Here is an 18,951-nt window from a genome sequence, read left to right on the forward strand (position 1 = left end):
ACTTTAACTCCGAAATAACTGAAGTAAAATCAGCAATATTTAAATTTTAAGTTACTTTTGTGAAAGCTTGCTGATTTCTGAATCATAGTAGGCTGCATTGTTAGGTTGTCCTGCATCATCTTTTAGTATCGGTTGAAATCATTATATTTGCTAGGGTTCAGTATTGACATTGCATTTCATATCATCATATATAGTGTTATCATTGCATGTCAACCCGTAGTGATAAGGAGTATTAAGTCGATCAACCTAAAGTCTCCTTAGCTACCATGGACTCCGAAGTTCTGAAATTCATCAAGGACTAGTTCGCTGCCATACAAGCTGAAAAAAAGAAATCAGACAAGAGATCTGTGAGTTCTTGCGAAACTGTAGGACCCCTAAACTGCCAATTCCTATTGCAGGCCAGTTTGAAATTGGTTTGGCCGCACCACCTATAGTTCTTCCCCATACCCCTAGAAATCTAACCCAATGTTCTAGGTGTCAACAATTCGGCCACATAGCGTCCTAATGTTCCACTAAGGCCTACCTGATTATTGAACCAGAAGCTGAAAGCCAAGAGGCCGAATATGTTGAAGAAGTCTATGAACTAAACGTAGAAGACTATGTAGACGACTTTGAAGACGAACCCACCGGATTAGAACTTGTCTAGAATGATTTCCAAAGAAAAACTATTGACCTAAGTACAAACAAACCACTCTACATCACTACGTCGAAAGAGGTAGTGAAAGATGTCGAGAGCCGATTACCCGTATGGCTCAAGTTAACAATGTGGAGTCCAACTTTGAGCACCCTGCCACCGTAGACCTGATCCTCATGATTCATCCGCATAGAGTGTTTGAGTCTGCACGGTCATTTGCATCGCATCTACAGATCAGCAAACACATTCACTCTAATAACTTAAAATATAAATTTTTTGCTGATTCGCACAAACGTTATCAAGAGCTAAGCGTAAGAGACTATGTTATGGTAAGAATTAGGTCTGAACAACTTCCTTCCGGAATGTTCAAGAAATTGCAAACTCGTAGTGCGAGTTCGTTCAAAGTCCTAAAGAAAATTAATTTGAATGCATATGTTGTGGATTTTCCTAATGACTATGGGATTAGTGCGACATTTAATATTAAAGATTCAATCTCCTACAAAAAGACAACAATCATTCATTCTGACCCCTTTGTTGACACACCTGCCCTTATTGATCATCCTGACCTGTTATCTGCTGTTGAGCCGCCGCCTCCAAGATTTTATGCATGCAAAGAACAAAAAGAACATATATTAGATGAGCAATTATGTCAACTAGGAATGGTGGATACCAACGTTACCTTGTTCAGTGGAAAGGCTGACCAAAGTCTGACGTAACGTGGATTTCTAGAGCCGAGTTGCAGCACCTTGACCCTGATCTTCTAGAGCAGTACGACAGCCTGCCAGACCTACACTCGATGGGGTCGAGTTTTTTCCACCTGGAAGGAGTTGATAGGGACATCAGAGCCCTTCATTCCGATGATCGCGCCTTCAGAGCCACTCGCTCGCGTTTGCATCAGAGATTGGCATCATTGTGGCTGGCCCTGGATTGAGTTCATTCGAATCTACATCATGTTTCTTTTATTGCGTTATTAGTTGCTTTTGTTTGAGTTGATTTAGTTGTGTTTCTGTTATTTTGGAGTCGATTTGGTTGTTGAGTCAAGTAATTGGATCAATTGATCAATGTAAGACGTAATTATAAAGGTCTAATTTTGGGTGTGATCAATTGGTTTAATAGTCTAATGTTAGTAAAGTTTAATTTGGTATGTAATCAATTACTTGACTTAGTCAATTAATTGAAGGGTCCAAGTTTGATTAGTTGTTAATTGTTTGACTTGGTCAATTCATGATGTAAGGCCTATATAAGGGCCACCCCGCTCATGAATTAGGGAAATTGATGGTTGAATAAAAAAACCCTAGCCGCCTCCTTTTTCTTCTTCTTCTTCTCTTCTTCCTCCTTTTCTTTTCTTTCTGCGTCCCTATAACCTCTTCTTTCTGCGTCTCTATAACCTCTTCTTCCTCCTCCTTCCCTTCTTCTTCCTCTTTCCCTCTTTCCCCTGCAGTGGTCCGCCATCAGCTGGATGCTGGATTTTAATGTAGTTTTCAGAATCTGCTGCCCATTTAATACGCTTAGTAACACATCTTTCTAATGAGAAGAGGGTAAAGGGGCGCAGCTGCCATCTCACAACCACTCGCATTTAATTCAAGGTAGGTGAAGAGGCAATAGATTCATCAAAGGCCTAAGAGCAAGGGAATATAATAAACGTTAAATGCAAAGCCCAACCAATTGAATAGAGATCAAAAGTGAAATCATATCTGAAATTTTAAATCAGCAAGTAACATGAATTTAACATTTCCCTACATGGTCTAAAATTTTAATTCTTATAAATGACTTAGTTGGGCGCCTTGTACAATGCAATAGGTGAAGGTACCTTCCAGGTTGAAACTTTACTTAGTGATAACTATATCCATCCATGAAGCCATGGTGAACTACACCTTGAAACAAGGCTCGTTGCTCGTAATTCTATATGTTCCAAACAATATAGCACAGTTCAAGGGTTCATTGTGGGTTAATGCTTTTAAGGTCATGTTTTGGTATACTATTCCTGCTTTTTATGTCTTGGAGAATAATCCACTTCCCATCGTCGCGGTTTCACTATTCACATATAGGCGAATCCTCGAAGGTTACTTGCAAGGTAGTACCTTGCATTTGGATCTTGGCTTCATTCAGAGTTTAGAAACTCTTTCCCTTGCATTTTATGAGCGCTATCACCTTAGGGATAGCTCATAATAATGTTGGTGCTCCTAGACTTATCGAACTATTTAAATATTGGGTTGCTACTGTTGTTGACTGTATTGGAGGCTTCAAACCATCCCCCTCAATAATTCTATAACCACTATTCTAGACAATCCCTTTGTAAGCTGAGCAGCCTAATGTATCAAATGGTAGGTTGTGTGCTTGTGGTGGCTGGGGAGTTTCATAATGGATAATGAATGGAAGGCATGCAGGAACTGTGTCCAAAATGGGCTGCTATAATATTTCAATTTTTCTGAGTATAAAATATCAATACTTCAATTTCATGCCAATAAAAGATGAAAAAATCAAGGATAAAGCTGCAAAATATCATCCATCTAGCATCATAATCTCATATCAATATCCATGTAATATAAAGATCTATAATCTCATATCATCATTCACTCAACATAATAGCATCATTCACCATCATAAGATAAAAATGCTCATATAATCACATAGTATCAGTTATAAGATAACGATGTCCACAATCACATAACATCAACCATAGAAGAAAGATATTCACCATCATATAATACAAGTTACCATACAAATATTGTCATTAATAGACAATAAACTCTTCTCTTCAGTGTTCATGGTGTACCAGTTGCAGAGCATTCATAAGGAAGTGTAGGAGGGGTGAGAGGAAGGGTGGAGAGGGTCGCCTTCTTCCTCACTTCTCTTTCTTCTCTTTGCTCCCATGCTTCATTTGGCTAGGGCAAGAAAGAACTAGATTGGCCCACACTTTATACAACCTATTGGATTGGCTGATTGTTGGGCCGGTCCAATTAGAAACCAGTCTAGTCCACTATGAAATGAATCACCCACTTTGAACACGTAGCCACCATAGCGGGTTTTAAACCATTATTTTAGCCACTTCATACCAAGTGTCAATATAGCACTGCTAGATAGTATTTAGCATACTAGTTTCTTATTGGAACCACTATAGCAGCCCTAGCAGCTGATTTTTAGAAAAATGGATCAGCCAAATCCTTTTGGGATCTCACATAATTGACTGCAATAGCATGATCTATAATTGATATCTTATATATAATGATTCATTTTCATATTTGCACTCTTTAATTGCATTTATCAATTGCTGCAAAGGTATTGGAGGTATTGGTGTTTCAATTAATAGCATATCAAGCAATGAATCTTTTAGCCACTCAACTCCTAGACATGTAGTTACAATAATTTCAGATTCTATAGTGCTGCTATGTATCACAGTTTTTCGGTAGAGTGCCAAGAAATGGCATCACCTGCTAGAGGAATACAAATCTAGTTGTAGTCTAGTATGTCACTAATCTAATTAGCATTATTTTATCCTTCCAGGCACCAGGATATGGTGTAAAATACAAGCCATAAGATATAACTTCTTAAAGATATTTTAGCACCCTTTCAATGCATTCCAATGTCGATTATTGGGATTAGTTGTGTACCTACTTATCTATTTACATCATATGCAAGATCAGCATATAATTTGTTAGAATTCCTAGTGATAGTGATCCACTTATTTGTGTGAACTTTGCTTGTGAAGCAGGTCCACTTTTTTTCTTCTTTAAATTGAATTCTTGGATCATAAGGAGTAGACACTGGTTTGCAATTGAAACAATTGAAGAATTTCTTTAGTAGTTTCTCTATGTAATTAGTTTATGACATGATAATCTCTTGAAGAGTTCTTAAAAATTTAGTGTTTAGTGTTTAGTCTGCCTTACTGAAATTTTGCTTGTTAAACTTTGAGATAGAAAGGATTTAACCATGTTTATCCCTTCAAGCTTTGTCCCAATGATTGGAATGTCATATAGAGACAAACATAAAGTCACTATTTGGTCACCAACTACTTTACCCTGAACATATTTATCAATTTTCTATATTTTAAAGCCATAAGATGGGGCAGTATTATTAAATTTCGCAAGCCATTTCTTTGGTGCTTGTTTTTGGCCATCTCAAGATCTAATTAATTTGCAAACTTTGTTTTCTTTACTGGAAATAAAATCCTTCTGGTTGGTTCATATATATTTCTTCATCTAAATTGCTTTTTAAGAATGATGTTTTGCATGCATTTGAAGAATTATTAATTTGTTAATCGAGGCCTAAGAAATAAGAATTATGGTGGTAATTCTAGCAATAGGGCATAATCAAAATGATCTACACCTGGTTTTGTGGAAAACACTTTGCAACTAAGCTAACTTTGTATTTTCCCACCAATCCATTGGAACTTAATTTCTTTTCAAAATTCATTTACCTCCTATAGTTTTACAACCTGGAGGCATATTAGTTGGTTCCCAAGTTGGGTTTCGGATAACAGGTTACATTTTGTTATTAGTTTTTTCTTTCCCTTATGGTGAAGTATTATGTCTTTTGGATTGGGTTCCTGTTGCATTCTTCATTTCCTAGGAAATCATTTTTGATTGTAAATTTTATGTTGAGATTCCAGCCAAATTTTCTTCCTCCAAATTTACCTCCTATAGTTTTACAACCTGGAGGCATATTAGTTGGTTCCCAAATTGGGTTTCGGATAACAGGTTACATTTTGTTATTAGTTTTTTCTTTCCCTTATGGTGAAGTATTATGTCTTTTGGATTGGGTTCCTGTTGCATTCTTCATTTCCTAGGAAATCATTTTTGATTGTAAATTTTATGTTGAGATTCCAGCCAAATTTTCTTCCTCCATTACTCTCACCTTTAAGCTAGCAACCTTTAGCAACCAATTATATGTTTTATTATCTTGATACACGTCAGATTTCAAATTCCAGTTTCCATCATGTAACAATATTTATATTGGAAATACTCTATCTATTTTAACTTTTTTCTTAAATTTTTGCTGCACATCAGATTTCAAATTCCAGTTTCCATCATGTATCATATTGGAAATACTCTAAATCAGATTGTTCAGCTTACACTCTGATTTCACATTGTTCTAAGAGGCCTTTGACATTGTAACGTGCATAAAGGGATACGAAGGAGCTGGTAAAAAGATTATCTCAGTTTATAAGAACCTGATTAACATCTTGCAAGGATTTTGAGGGCACATCTATATAAGTTATAATATGAAAGACCCACGATGAAAAGTGTGTATTGAGACAGGCAATCCAATTCTATTTTCTAGCAGTTCCAGAATAGCTATTGCGGTCTCCTATCTTCTATCAAAGAGGAGCATTTAGAATCGCTACATTGTTTCTTTAGAAAAGTGAATTTCAAATGGTCTTTATTCCAGGCCATATGTTTTCTATTATCATTTGTTTTATTATAGTTGCCTGTGAAGTAATATTAACAGGAGAAACTGTGTTAGAACTTAAGATCAGTGTCGCAGTATGCATTTGGGTTTATGCACTTACAGAATGACGACTTAAAGCAAAATTTTTCCAGCTAAACTGGAATATGGAGAAAGGTGCTGATAATAATGGATTTGTTTATTGAAACCTAATTTCAGGTCCTCAGAACCAACAGGATCTGGAGAATCATTCAAACCAGGGACATGGCAACCGCCAACATGAAAACCATTCTCATATGAGCTTAGCTGCCTTGCCAGTAATTTTAAACTAATCTGGCAATGGGTATTGAGCATTTCATTGTGAATGATGGATCTCGATACACTGCAGATCCACTCCTTTCTCTGAAAATATTTTTTGATCTGTTCCGTTGCTTGGGATGCCATTTATGATATAATGCTGAGAACCATACATCACAAGATGTCAAGTTTGTAGATTTGGACATTTGCCCTCCATTTTTGTAGGGCTAGGGTCTTTCTGAAATCTGTTTCAATTTCATGATGACATGTATGATTGCTAAAAATTATTTAGTCTTCCATTCTTCTGCATGGGATGTGACTTATGATGTAAACAGGCCTGCTCATTATATTAATGGAGAACTGGAGTGTGTAAATTTGATTGTTTGCGAGTATCATTTACAGAAGGTATATTTCATATGAAGTAGCTTATATTTGCGTAGTTGTCTGTTAAACTAAAGAACTCAACTGAAGAGTGTAACCTTTCCGTGCTTTCTGCATCAGTCAAAGAACAGGATTTGTTATGTATCTGGTAAGAAGCGAGGAGACTTTTCCTACTATGTTCTTAAACGAGCAATTCTGAGCAGTCATGTCTCCAATCATCTGTTGAAACTATATCAGCTGATATATAAATGTACTCAGCTTGAGCACACTTAGGAACTTTTTTTTTATGGAAAGCACCAGTTTTTTAATGTGATACATATCATGGAAGTTAAGTGTTCGTACTGGTTTGAAGCTGACAATCTGCAAAACTTTAGTTGTACAACCTCTATATCATCGTCACTTATCTCAAAGAGAGAAAGGGGAAAAGAAACTCAAAGGAACTCCATCTACAGCGGCATTATATGTCAGAGACATACCATTTGTGCAGTTAGTTTAGGTAGTAGTATGCTGTTGATATGCAACTGTTGCCATGGGATGTATCTCTCTTCAATTCACTGTCTTCCTACCAGAATCAATCCAAAATCTTCAAAATCTATTAAGGTGAGTGGACACAGCCCTCTACCAGCTGCTTCATTTCGGTATTCAAATTAGAGATGCAGAGGTGCAGTCCGGAAGAGGCCTGAAGCCGTTTCCAGATTGACACATGGATACTTTTCTTCCACAGTTGATTGGTTGCCAGTGATAAGTTCTCCTGATAGATGTCAAGATGACTGATATTGTATTCTGTTTCCAATTTTCTCGTTTATCCTTCTTTCCTCTTATGGTGCTTGTGACTCAGTCTACAATAAGGTTCTTAAATCCAGTGAGATCTCAGTTCGTCTTGCTATCCGATGGGCAACATGAGATTTATCATGGGCAAGAAAGTCATGAAAAAATCAGGAAGGTCTATATGGTTAGATCTGGGCCAATGTTATGGGAATCAAGATATTGAACCTCGGCTAATGTACTAAACATGGTTCTAACATCTGTTTTTAAGTCATTAGTCCGAATGCTTTTTCTGTGAAATATTAGTTTGGATGCTTGATAATATTTAAAAGGATTATTTAGAAAATTTAGGCAGACATAATAATGACTGAGACATCCTTTTGGTTAAAATGAAACTTGAACTGATGAATGTATTGTTTTGTCTGTGCGAGTAGTATCGTATATGTGACCCTATGATACATAATGCTTCAATTTACGACATTCAAGATTTGGTATGTCAAGAGACAGACCTGGATGTTAAAGGTAAAAGGTACCAGGAGATAAGTGTTGAGTTTGTCAATCAATCCAAATAGTTTCAGTTTAACATAAAATAAGCTTGAATTATGTTTGGTTTTGACGTAATTGACCGAACTTGAACCTGATTCATAGGCAGAAGAATGAATGTCAATTGAGCGAATGACTCAGTAGAAAATTAGGACAGAGTTCAACCAAATTGGTACATAATAGCTGAACATTTTTCGGAGCATCTCAGATGCGGGCATATTGTAACCTCATTGCTACGTCGTTCTGGCAGATATTTTAAAAGGCCTTTATGCAAGTGACGAGGTATATAGCATGCCCGCACTTGAGACGCTCCGAAGAATATTCAGCTATTATATACCAATTCGCTCGAACTCATGATTATTTATAAGACTAGCTGCTAATTAGCGACTTAGACAAATGTACTAATTACAGACAAATAGGTCAAACGCATTAATTAAGAACAAGCATAAAAACAAACATAAAATTAACTATGAATATTTATCTCAGAAGAAGTGGATTAACTTGCGGTGATACAGTATTTTGCTACAGTACCTTGCTACCGTTTTGTATTCCGGCTTAGTATAAGAGGACGATGATAAACATGGAAGTAAAAATAAAATGTAAACTGCAAATATTTATCATTGAAAGTACAAACGATGCTTACAAAGATCGCAGATCTTTTTTACATTTTAACACACACCAGTAGACTTTTGTGAGGAGGACGCTCAAAACTTAATTAAGCATAAATATTTAAAGAGGAGGAGGATGTATGGATTAAGAGAGATGAAGAAGGGTTAGAGGAGTGATGATGGTTCGGATGGATGGAGATGTTGTAGAGAAGAGTTGGATGGAGAGAGAGAGTAGTGATAAGTGGAGAGAGAGAGTGGTTGAGTCGAGAATTGATGGATGGAGAGAGAGCTAGTGCGGAGTTGATGAGGTGGTTGAGACGAGGAGCGAAAGACGGAATGGTTGAGTGGAGTGCTGGTGGATAGAGGAGAGAGTGGAGGAAGTGAGAGGGGGAGAGAATACGGAGTGGAGGTGGAAGCTGCGGATGCCTGGGCTGGTTTTCTTCTTCCCATTTTGTAGATGAGTAGCAGCTTTCGCGGATTTAAATTTATTTGGAGTTCAGAGCTTGAAACGGTTTGAAATCCCAAGACAGCTTACTGTAGACATCACTTCAACCTTTTACTATAGACATCATGGTCCGGAGAGAATCTTACTATAGACATCACTTTGACGCAGAAGGCGGAAAGAGACTACAGAGGGCCTTCTTGCTGTAAGCAGACCTGGGGTCGACTTGTGATAAACTGGGATCGACTCGAGGAAGATCGGGGTCGACTCGTGACAGGTTGGGGTCGACCTTACTCAGAGAATCCAAAGAATGGGTTTTCTATTTTCCAGCTGGGGGTCGACTCAAGGATCCTTAGGATCGACTCGAGCGGAGTTAGAGTCGACTCGAGTGCTGAAGGGGTCAACTCGCTGGGCGTATCAAGGAACGGACTCGTGGTTGTTCCAGACGGGTCGACCTGAGAAGCTCGGGAGGTCGACTTGGATCGACTTTGGAGTCGACTCAAAGAAGCTGAAGTCGACTCGAGGTCGGGAGGAGTCGACTCTTTCAGAATTTCCTGAAAATTGCTGGCGGCCTGATTTCGTGGAGCTTGATCTGGGCGTGAAATCTGGAGATAAGATTATGGGATTTGGATTGTGGGAGGCGTGGGAGAAATGCTAGAGGGTGGTGGGATGATTTCAAAGGATTTAAACAAGAAGAAACTTGAATTAAAAAGGAGATAAGGAAGAGATGGTTGTGGGAGTCTCACCCAAACCAAATCAACTCAGTGGGAGGAATAGAGGAGTTTCACCCCTTTCCTTCAGCTTCTTGGCATCACACCAAGGAGGAAGAATCTCTCTTCACGAAACAAAGGGTCTATGTTGAATGAACTCAATTTTTTTCTGAATTTTATTCTTCAAACCTTCCCCTTATGTAGAGAGGGAGGCTGGGAAAAGATAAGGACTACAATTCCAAATTTAGTTGGACTCTAAACCAGATAAGGACTCTTTTTAAACCTTCAATCTCCTGATTGATCTCCTAAACAACTTACCAAATGGGCTTATCCACATGTGGAAGCCTTTTTTTTTGGCGTGAGAAGGAAAAGGATTTCAGCCGCAAGCAATTAGAATCTTCCTTGCGCATGAAGTCAATTCCTCTCCCATGGGACTCGATCCACTTGACATGTGGTTATTCCTAGTTAACCAATGACCCACTTGACACCTTGAACTCAATCTAATTAGGCGTCAAAGACACTTAACCATTGTGAATTAATTCACTTATTACAAGGACTCAACAACTTGGGACTCAATTTCCTTTGACCCAATGTTCATGGACTAAGGCGTGAGGAGGATGCTCCTGCATCAATTCCCTCCGGCTGGGAAAAGACTCGACTCCGTTGAGTTTCGTGACTGGTATAGCTCGTAGAGATCCGGGTTCAGCCGTTGGACTTCCTCCGTCTTCAACCATGAATAATCTGAAATTGGTCTGCCTTTTCATTTAACCAGAAATTTTTGATATCCTCCACGACGTGTGGACACAATTTAATCATCCAAAATGTCTTCAATGGTATCTTTAGGGACTGATCGACATGGTAGTGATTGTGGTACAGCTGGAGCATCTTCATCTTCAGCATAGTGTCCTTCGTAAAGCTGCAGGTCTTCAACATTGAAAATTGGACGAACCTGCAAGTCTTCAGGCAAATCAAGCACATATGCGTTAGGTCCCATTCATTTCAGTACCTTGAAGGGACCGGCACGACGAGGATGAAGCTTCTGAAAATTTCTGCGAAGGAAGCATTCAACACTCAATCGTATCATCACAAGGTCTCCTTTGAATTCTAGGGGACGTCGCTTCAAGTCGGCTTGTTGCTTGTAAATCTCGGTGTTGGTGATCAAACGACGTCGAACTTTTGCATGGATGTCTTGTATATGCTTAGCGAAGTCTTCGCCACCGCCACTGGTCCTTGTGTTGATGGAAAGTGGTACAAGATCAATAGGCCATCGCGGCTTCAACCTGAGAACAATCTCGAAAGGTGACAATCTTGTGGTCCGGTTGACACTATTGTTATAAGCAAACTCGGCATGAGGTAAAATCAGATCCCATGACTTCACAAGATCCCGAACCAAGCATCGAAGAAGGTTCCCAAGACTGCGGTTGACCACCTCGGTCTGCCCATCAGTTTGGGGATGATAGGCGCGGGAGAAGGAAAGACGGGTGCCAAGCTTCGCCCAAAGTATCTTCCAAAAATAGCTAACGAACTTGACATCACGATCAGATACAATAGTCTTCGGAAGTCCATGTAGACGAACCACTTCTTTTAAGAACAAATCAGCAACTCGAGATGTATCATAAGTCTTTGCATAGGGCACAAAGTGCGACATCTTTGAAAACCTGTCAACAGTGACAAAAATAGAATCATGTCCTCGTACCGTCTTGGGCAACCCAAGCACGAAGTCCATGCTGAGGTCCTCCCATGGTGAGCTCGGCAATGGTAGTGGGGAGTAGAGGCCGGCATTGGATTTTGTTCCCTTGGCTATTTGACAAGTTCGGCAATGTTTGATGATTCGGTGGACATCCTTGCGCAAGGTCGGCCAATAGAACCTGTCCTCCATCATAGCGACGGTCTTGTCACGCCCAAAGTGACCAGCAAGACCTCCTCCATGAACCTCCCGAATGATGTGGTCGCGAAGAGAGGTTTCTGGAATACATAGGTGTGTGCCATGGAAGAGAAAACCATCATGGATCAAAAAATCAGAATGCTGCCGGTGATCTCCTGCTGAAATTTCGGTGTAGATAGGCTAAAAATATGCATTAGTTGAATATAGGATATTCAGATCATTGAAGCCTGTTACTTCTGCATTCAAGAGGGTGAGAACATGTGTCTTCCGGCTAAGGGCATCAGCGACTCGATTTTCTGCACCCGATCTATGCTTCAATACAAAAGTAAATTGCTGCAGTACATCCACCCATCTTGCATGTCGTGCACTTAGCTTCTTTTGTGAATGATGTACTTTAGAGAGTCGTGATAGGTGTATGATGCGGGATGAATGTGAGGGATTTAAACATAAGGATTGTCAGTAAGTTATGTTGATTAACTAGCCTAATAGCAGCAGAAAATTCAGTCACATATGGGATAAGAAAACATTAACATGAGCATAGTAATTTCAGGACTAGTTACTCGCATGTACTAATTCATTTAGGACTTAGAAGAATGGACCGTTGTGGTTGAGAAACCACTTGATTAGGACACTTCCTTCAACAAATCAGACCTAGAGTTGAGGTTTACCAAACATTGAACTTCTGAAATTTTTCTGGAGGAGGATCCTTGATCTCACTCTCGAAGGTTGATGATTGGATGACCAAGCTTCATCTTCCGTTGCAACAGGGCCCTTTTGCTATTGGTGTGGAAGGATAATTGACCCAATGACATAGAGTACTTTAAGGACCTACAAAGAAACAAGGATTAGAACTTTGGCATGAGAGGAGAATGGAAATCACAAAAGAAAAGGGAGGCGAGAGGAGGTAGGGCAGCGGTGGATGTGGTAGTGGCTTTAGGGCCTCACGCCCAACTTGGAACAAGGGCCTCACGCCCAACCTTCTCTCAAGGTGACAAAGCAAAATTGCTAAGGAAGAAAGAAACTCTTTTTATTCATTCATCAACTGAAATTACAAGATGTCATGAGGAGGTATTTATAGACTTTCCTCATGATTTGAAATTTAAACACATAATGAATGGCGCTCCACATTTGAAGGCTTGGTTGCTAGAGATAAGGAAAGAAAGTTGGACGGCTTTAAGGGGGAGGATTTGAAAAGTTGTTGGCTCCCATTTGAAATTTTCTTGTATTTAAATTGTGGCCGACCTCTTGGACTTTGAATTTGGGTGACGTGTCAACTTGTATGAGGTGGCATGGTGATTGGTTTTTTTGATTTTGACTCTTCCATTTGGCATTATCCTCTTGGTTGAGATGATTGCTGATGTGGTGTTGAGGTGGCGTCTGGTTGAGATGATTGCTGATATGGTGTTGAGGTGGCATGACGTTGCATTGGTTTCTTTGATGAGATGATGTGGTCGGCTCCTTATGCTTGACTTCATCTTGGTTGGCGTCCTTCCATTGGTTGGAGTGGTGGTGAGGTGGCCAGCTGATGTTGATGTGGATGCCGAGGTGGTGCTCCAAGGGTGTGCAAAGGTGGTGGTAGAAACATGCAACATGTCCTGACTTGGTTTGCTTTCTGACTTATTGAGGCTTGCTTTCTGACTTATTGATTTTATTTACAGGACTCGATCAAAGCCACAGTGACCTTGAGTTAATTGATTGGAGTCTTTTCTGGATTCTGGTGCCCACACCAGTGTACATGACAAATTCTCGATGTAGGAGATAATGCTTCCAATGTTTTAGAGTTTGAACCACAGCATAAAACTCAATATCATAAGTGGAATACCTTCGCTTGGCGTCGCTGAGCTTTTCGCTGTAGAAGGCAATGGGATGACCTTCTTGGCTCAGAACTCCACCAATCCCGATGTGAGAAGCATCACAAGCGACCTCGAAGAGCTGATCAAAGTCTGGAAGTCGAAGAATTGGGGCTTGGGTTAGACGCTTCTTGATGTCTTCAAAAGCTCTAGTGGCAGTCGGCGTCCAACGAAAATTTCAGCCTTCATACAATTGGTGATTGGTGCTACTATGCTGCTGAAATTTCTTATGAACCGACGGTAGAAGGAAGCCAAGCCATGGAAGCTTCTTACTTCATGAATGTTGCAGGGTATAGACCACTCTCGAATGGCTTTAACCTTTTCTAGATCGGCAGAAACTCCCTTGGCTGAAATTATAAACCCGAGGAAAGGAACTTGTGGCTCGGCAAAGAAGCACTTCTTCAAGTTGACATATAGCTTTTCTGATCTGAGAGTGGAAGCACTTGGCGAAGATGTTGTTGATGCTCCACACGGCTACCACTGAAGATCAAAATATCATCAAAATAAACAACCACAAAACACCCAATGTACGGTTTCAGCACTTGATTCATAACCCGCATGAAAGTACTTGGCGCATTGGAGAGGCCAAAGGGCATGACCATCCATTCATAGAGGCTATCCTTGGTCTTAAATGTCGTCTTCCACTCATCTCCAAGTCTGATTTTGATCTGGTGGTAGCCACTTTGAAGGTCTAATTTGGAGAAGATGGTGGCTCTATGCAATAGATCCAGCATGTCGTCAAGCCGCGGGATCGGGAAACTACCTACTTCACTGTGATCTTGTTGATTGCTCTGCTGTCCAGCACATCCTCCATGAACCATCCTTCTTGGGAGTAAGAAGAGCCGGGACGGCACATGGACTGAGGCTCTCTCAGATGAATTCCTTGTCCAAAAGTTCTTGGACTTGGCGTTGAAGCTCCTCATGTTCTCTTGGATTCAGCCGGTATGCAGGAAGATTCAGTAAGCTTGAATCGGGCACCAAATCTATAGCATGTTGGATGTCCCTCATTGGTGGAAGCTCCTTGGGAAGGTCCTCAGGGGTTACATCAGAAAAATCATCCAATATAGACTTGAAATCAGAAGGAACAACTTCTGAAATTTCAGCCCCAACTTTCTTAGACACTAGTGCATACATTACTCCAATCTCTCGGCTACAAGTTCAAACTTTCAATTGGTTAAAACCCGTTGGATTATTAGATTTTCAAAGGTCAAATCAGTGATCCGAAAAGGTTTTAACACAACTCTTTTGTTGGCACAATATAAAGAATAACAATTGGATCGACCGTCATACTCGACACTACGGTCATACAACCATGGTCTTTTTAGAAGAAGATGGCACGCCTTCATGGGCAAAACATCGCACCATACTTCATCTCGGAAGTCCTTACCAAGTGAAAAACTGATCAAGCATCTTTGTTTAACAGGGATGGAGGAGTCTTCGATCCAACTTACTCGATACGGCTTGGGATGCGGCACCGATTTCAGATTCAGCTTTTTCAGCACTAATTCGGAAATGATGTTCATGCAGCTTTCATTTTCGATGATGAGGTTTAGAGACTTATTGGAATGCTCGACCCGAGTGTGGAAGATATTGGTTTATTTCCAATCTTCCTCCACGTTCTCCTCCTGCTTGCAACCCGCAAGAACCCGCCGTACGACGCACACAGGTAGATCTGAAGCTTCTAGTTCCACCGCAGGAGCTTCTACATCAGGTTCTTCGTTCCCTTCATTTTTCTCTTCATCAGCGGGCTGAGAGGGAGGAATAACTTCAGAGGGTCCTATGATCTCATCCTCTTCACATACCAATGCAAAACACTGGTCTCGAGTAGGACAAACAACAGCGAAGTGACCTCGCCCGCCGCACTTATAGCATTCAACAGGATTCTTTCCTTGCGGCATAGATTGTGGCATAGGACCTTTACCTTTTTCATTAGCCCCTGGAATACCTCTTTCCTGATACGTGCTTCGATTAGCAGAGGCTTCAGACCTGAAAACAAGGGCGTTACCTCGAGGAAAAGGAACTCCTCGGTTGGTGTTGTGCTCGAAAACCGTCGGGCAACTGGTGCTTACGCAAGGTGTCTTTGTCGCAGTTGCATTTCAACTCGAATGGCGAGTTGGTATACCTCCTCTAGGATGAAGATGCGCGTTGTCATTAGCTCCCTTTTGATGTCATCCCTCAGCCTGGCTCGGTACCGAGTTAGGGATTGTCGCTCTGTCTCCGTGAGGTTGATGCGGATCATCAACTCATGGAATCGGGCCGTATATTCCTCTACGGAAGAGCTTTCTTGACAAAGTCTTAGAAATTCTTCGAAGAGGATCTCCTCATAATCGAGGAAAAGAAACTTCTCCTTCAGACGAAGTTTTATCTCCTCCCAATCGTTGATAGGGGGCTATCGGAGTCGGTGAAGCTTCTCTTCAATGCTATGCCACCAAATGCGTGCTTGGCCTTTTAACTTCATCTTGACGAATCACACTTTGGTCTCATCGGGCATGCTGAACCACTCGAAATAGTCTTCGAGAGACATCAGCCAATCTTGGAAGTGGGTTGGGTCCATGCTTCCGCTGTAATCAACAACTTCTACACGAACCCGCTTCATGGCATCATCGATGTCATTGCGCTCCCGCTGATTTTGATGAACATAGGGGTTCCTGAAATTATTCCCCATATGGGAATATGAGGAGGGGGCATCCGCTGACCCCTTGGTGGTCTTTGGGGAGATAGACGCCTAGGAGAAAATGCTTTAGCATCGGGGTCTCCTCCAAATGGCACTTCTGGATTTTCAGGATACGCAGGAGCGTCATAGTTATCTTCAAGATTGTTTTGCTCGGGAAAGAGACGATCCCAAACAACTTCCATCTTTTGATTCATAGCCGCCATTTGCTAGATGAGCTCGGCCATCATCTCAGCACGTTGTTGTTCATTGTTGTATGAGCGACCACTTCTGGTACTCATGGTGACAAGGATTCGCTCTGATACCAATTGACGCAGAAGGCGGAAGGAGACTGCAGAGGGCCTTCTTGCTGTAAGCAGACCTGGGGTTGACACGTGATAAACTAGGGTTGACTCAAGGAAGATCGGGGTCGACTCGTGACAGGTTGGGGTCGACCTTACTCAAAGAATCCAGAGAACGAGTTTTCTATTTTCCAGCTGGAGGTCGACTCAAGGATCCTTGGGGTCGACTCGAGCGGAGTTGGAGTCGACTCGAGTGCTGAAGGGGCGACTCGCTGGGCGTATCAAGGAACGGACTCGTGGTTGTTCCAGACGGGTCGACCTGAGAAGCTCAGGAGGTCGACTTGGATTGACTTTGGAGTCGACTCGAAGAAGCTGGAGTCGACTCGAGGCGACGTGGAGTCGACTCGAGGTCGGGAGGAGTCGACTCTTTCAGAATTTCCTGAAAATCGCTGGCGGCCTGATTCGTGGAGCTTGATCTGGGCATGAAATCTGGAGATAAGATGATGGGATTTGGATTGTGGGAGGCGTGGGAGAAAGGTTAGAGGGTGGTGGGATGATTTCAAAGGATTTAAACAAGAAGAAACTTGAATTAAAAAGGAGATAAGGAAGAGATGGTTGTGGGAGTCTCACCAAAACCAAATCAACCCGGCGGGAGGAATAGAGGAGTCTCACCCCTTTCCTTCAGCCTCTTGGCATCACACCAAGGAGGAAGAATCTCTCTTCACGAAACAAAGGGTCTATGTTGAACGAACTCAAATTTTTTCTGAATTTTATTCTTCAAACCTTTCCCTTATATAGAGAGGAAGGCTGGAAAAAGATAAAGACTACAATTCCGAATTTAGTTGGACTCTAAACTAGATAAGGACTCTTTTTAAACCTTCAATCTTCTGATTGATCTCCTAAACAACTTACCAAATGGGCTTATCCACATGTGGAAGCCTTTTTTTTTGCATGAGAAGGAAAAGGATTTCAGCTGCAAGCAATTGGAATCTTCCTTGTGCATGAAATCGATTCCTCTCCCATGGGACTCGATCCACTTGACATGTGGTTATTCCTAGTTAACCAATGACCCACTTGACACCTTGAACTCAATCTAATTAGGCGTCAAAGACACTAAACCATTGTGAATTAATTCACTTATTACAAGGACTCAACAACCTCAGACTCAATTTCCTTTGACCCAATGTTCATGGACTAAGGCGTGAGGAGGATGCTCCTGCATCACACTTTATACTTTTTACTGTAGACATTACATCCAATTTCATATATAGTGTCGCCTTAGGTGGTCGCATCTTGTCATCATGGAATCTTGCTGTGCTGAGATTATGTTTTGTCCTGATTTTCTGTAGAGCCATTGCTCCTATTTTGGAATTTGTGGAGTTGTCACTTCCTGTCGGTCGGAATTTTATCGGTTGTTTGATAGGATCCCCAAGTTGCAGGTGTATGTGTGTGTTTTTTTTTCCCACCATTAAATTATCTAGCTTCGGAGATTCAAGCTCAATATAATTGAGATGATCTTTCGAATAAAGGTGTCCTTTAAGATAGCTATTGTATCCTGAGAAGTCTTCAGTGCCGGATAAATTGGCGATATCTTCGTCTTCTTCTTGCTTGAGGGATGGATAGTACATTACTCTTATTGGTGAAGAAGATTATCTTGGTAAAATTTTCCTATTCATTTGGCTGTGCTGTGGATAGGGCTGCTGTAGTGCTTTAATAATATATGTATTTGTATATGTCATTAAGAGGTTGAGAAAGATTTCTGAATCATCTTGAGTATAGTCCTGTATACTTCAATTTGAAGATCCATTTCTGGTATGTTAGATTCTTGCTTTTCAGATCGCGACTTACTTGTAATTCTACTTAGTGTAGGTTATGGGATCCTAATAGAACTCTTTGTAATTCTACTTAGTATGTCATAGTTCTCCGAATATGTAAAAACAATAAGAAATCATATAATAAGATAGACAACCCAGTAAGCAACGATTACTTTAATTAATTAAATAAAATATTTTTAAAAATAATAATTTATAGAAAATAAGCATATATGCAGTATTTTCATGCAAATTAAGTCTTTCTTGAAATTTAAATTTTTGTTCAAACATTTCAATTCTTTCAAATATTCAGTTCATCTTTAAATTATGACCATATTTTCTTTATGGCAAGGTCATAACACTGTCCACCTTCTTGTGGTGTGTTGTGCATCATCTTGCAGCAAAGTTCTTTAGGACCACGTATCTGATTGCAATATATCGTGTATCTTCATGCAACATAACCTTCAGGACTAATCAATTCTCAATATATTAGATTAGACCCAATTTGTGGGGTTTTTAAGATAGTCAGGTCGAAAATTCAAAATCATTATAGGGTTCCATATTTCAATTCGATAAAAATATCAGAAATGATACTATATCAAAATGAATCAATCATATTCCATAACAAGATTATACATTATCATAAAGTGAAACATCACTTTCCTTACGAGAAAAACCAAATTCCATC

General features: G+C 40.4%; 1 protein-coding gene across 3 annotated transcripts in view; it reads left to right on the top strand.

Annotated features, from left to right (window-relative positions):
* LOC103724162 (NADH dehydrogenase [ubiquinone] 1 alpha subcomplex assembly factor 2) overlaps positions 1 to 6,737 on the top strand; it is a 41,744-nt gene extending 35,007 nt beyond the window's left edge. For all 3 annotated transcript variants that reach the window (XM_026800394.2, XM_039116668.1, XM_008815334.3), the window contains one exon: positions 6,239 to 6,737. In XM_026800394.2, coding sequence (XP_026656195.2) covers positions 6,239 to 6,302 — 64 coding nt within the window. In that variant the 3' untranslated portion in view covers positions 6,303 to 6,737. The remainder of the gene's footprint in view (positions 1 to 6,238) is intronic.
* Positions 6,738 to 18,951: the final 12,214 nt, after the last annotated feature.

This window comes from Phoenix dactylifera, unplaced genomic scaffold (assembly GCF_009389715.1).
Source record: "Phoenix dactylifera cultivar Barhee BC4 unplaced genomic scaffold, palm_55x_up_171113_PBpolish2nd_filt_p 000119F, whole genome shotgun sequence".
In the NCBI taxonomy this organism is placed as follows: domain Eukaryota; kingdom Viridiplantae; phylum Streptophyta; class Magnoliopsida; order Arecales; family Arecaceae; genus Phoenix; species Phoenix dactylifera.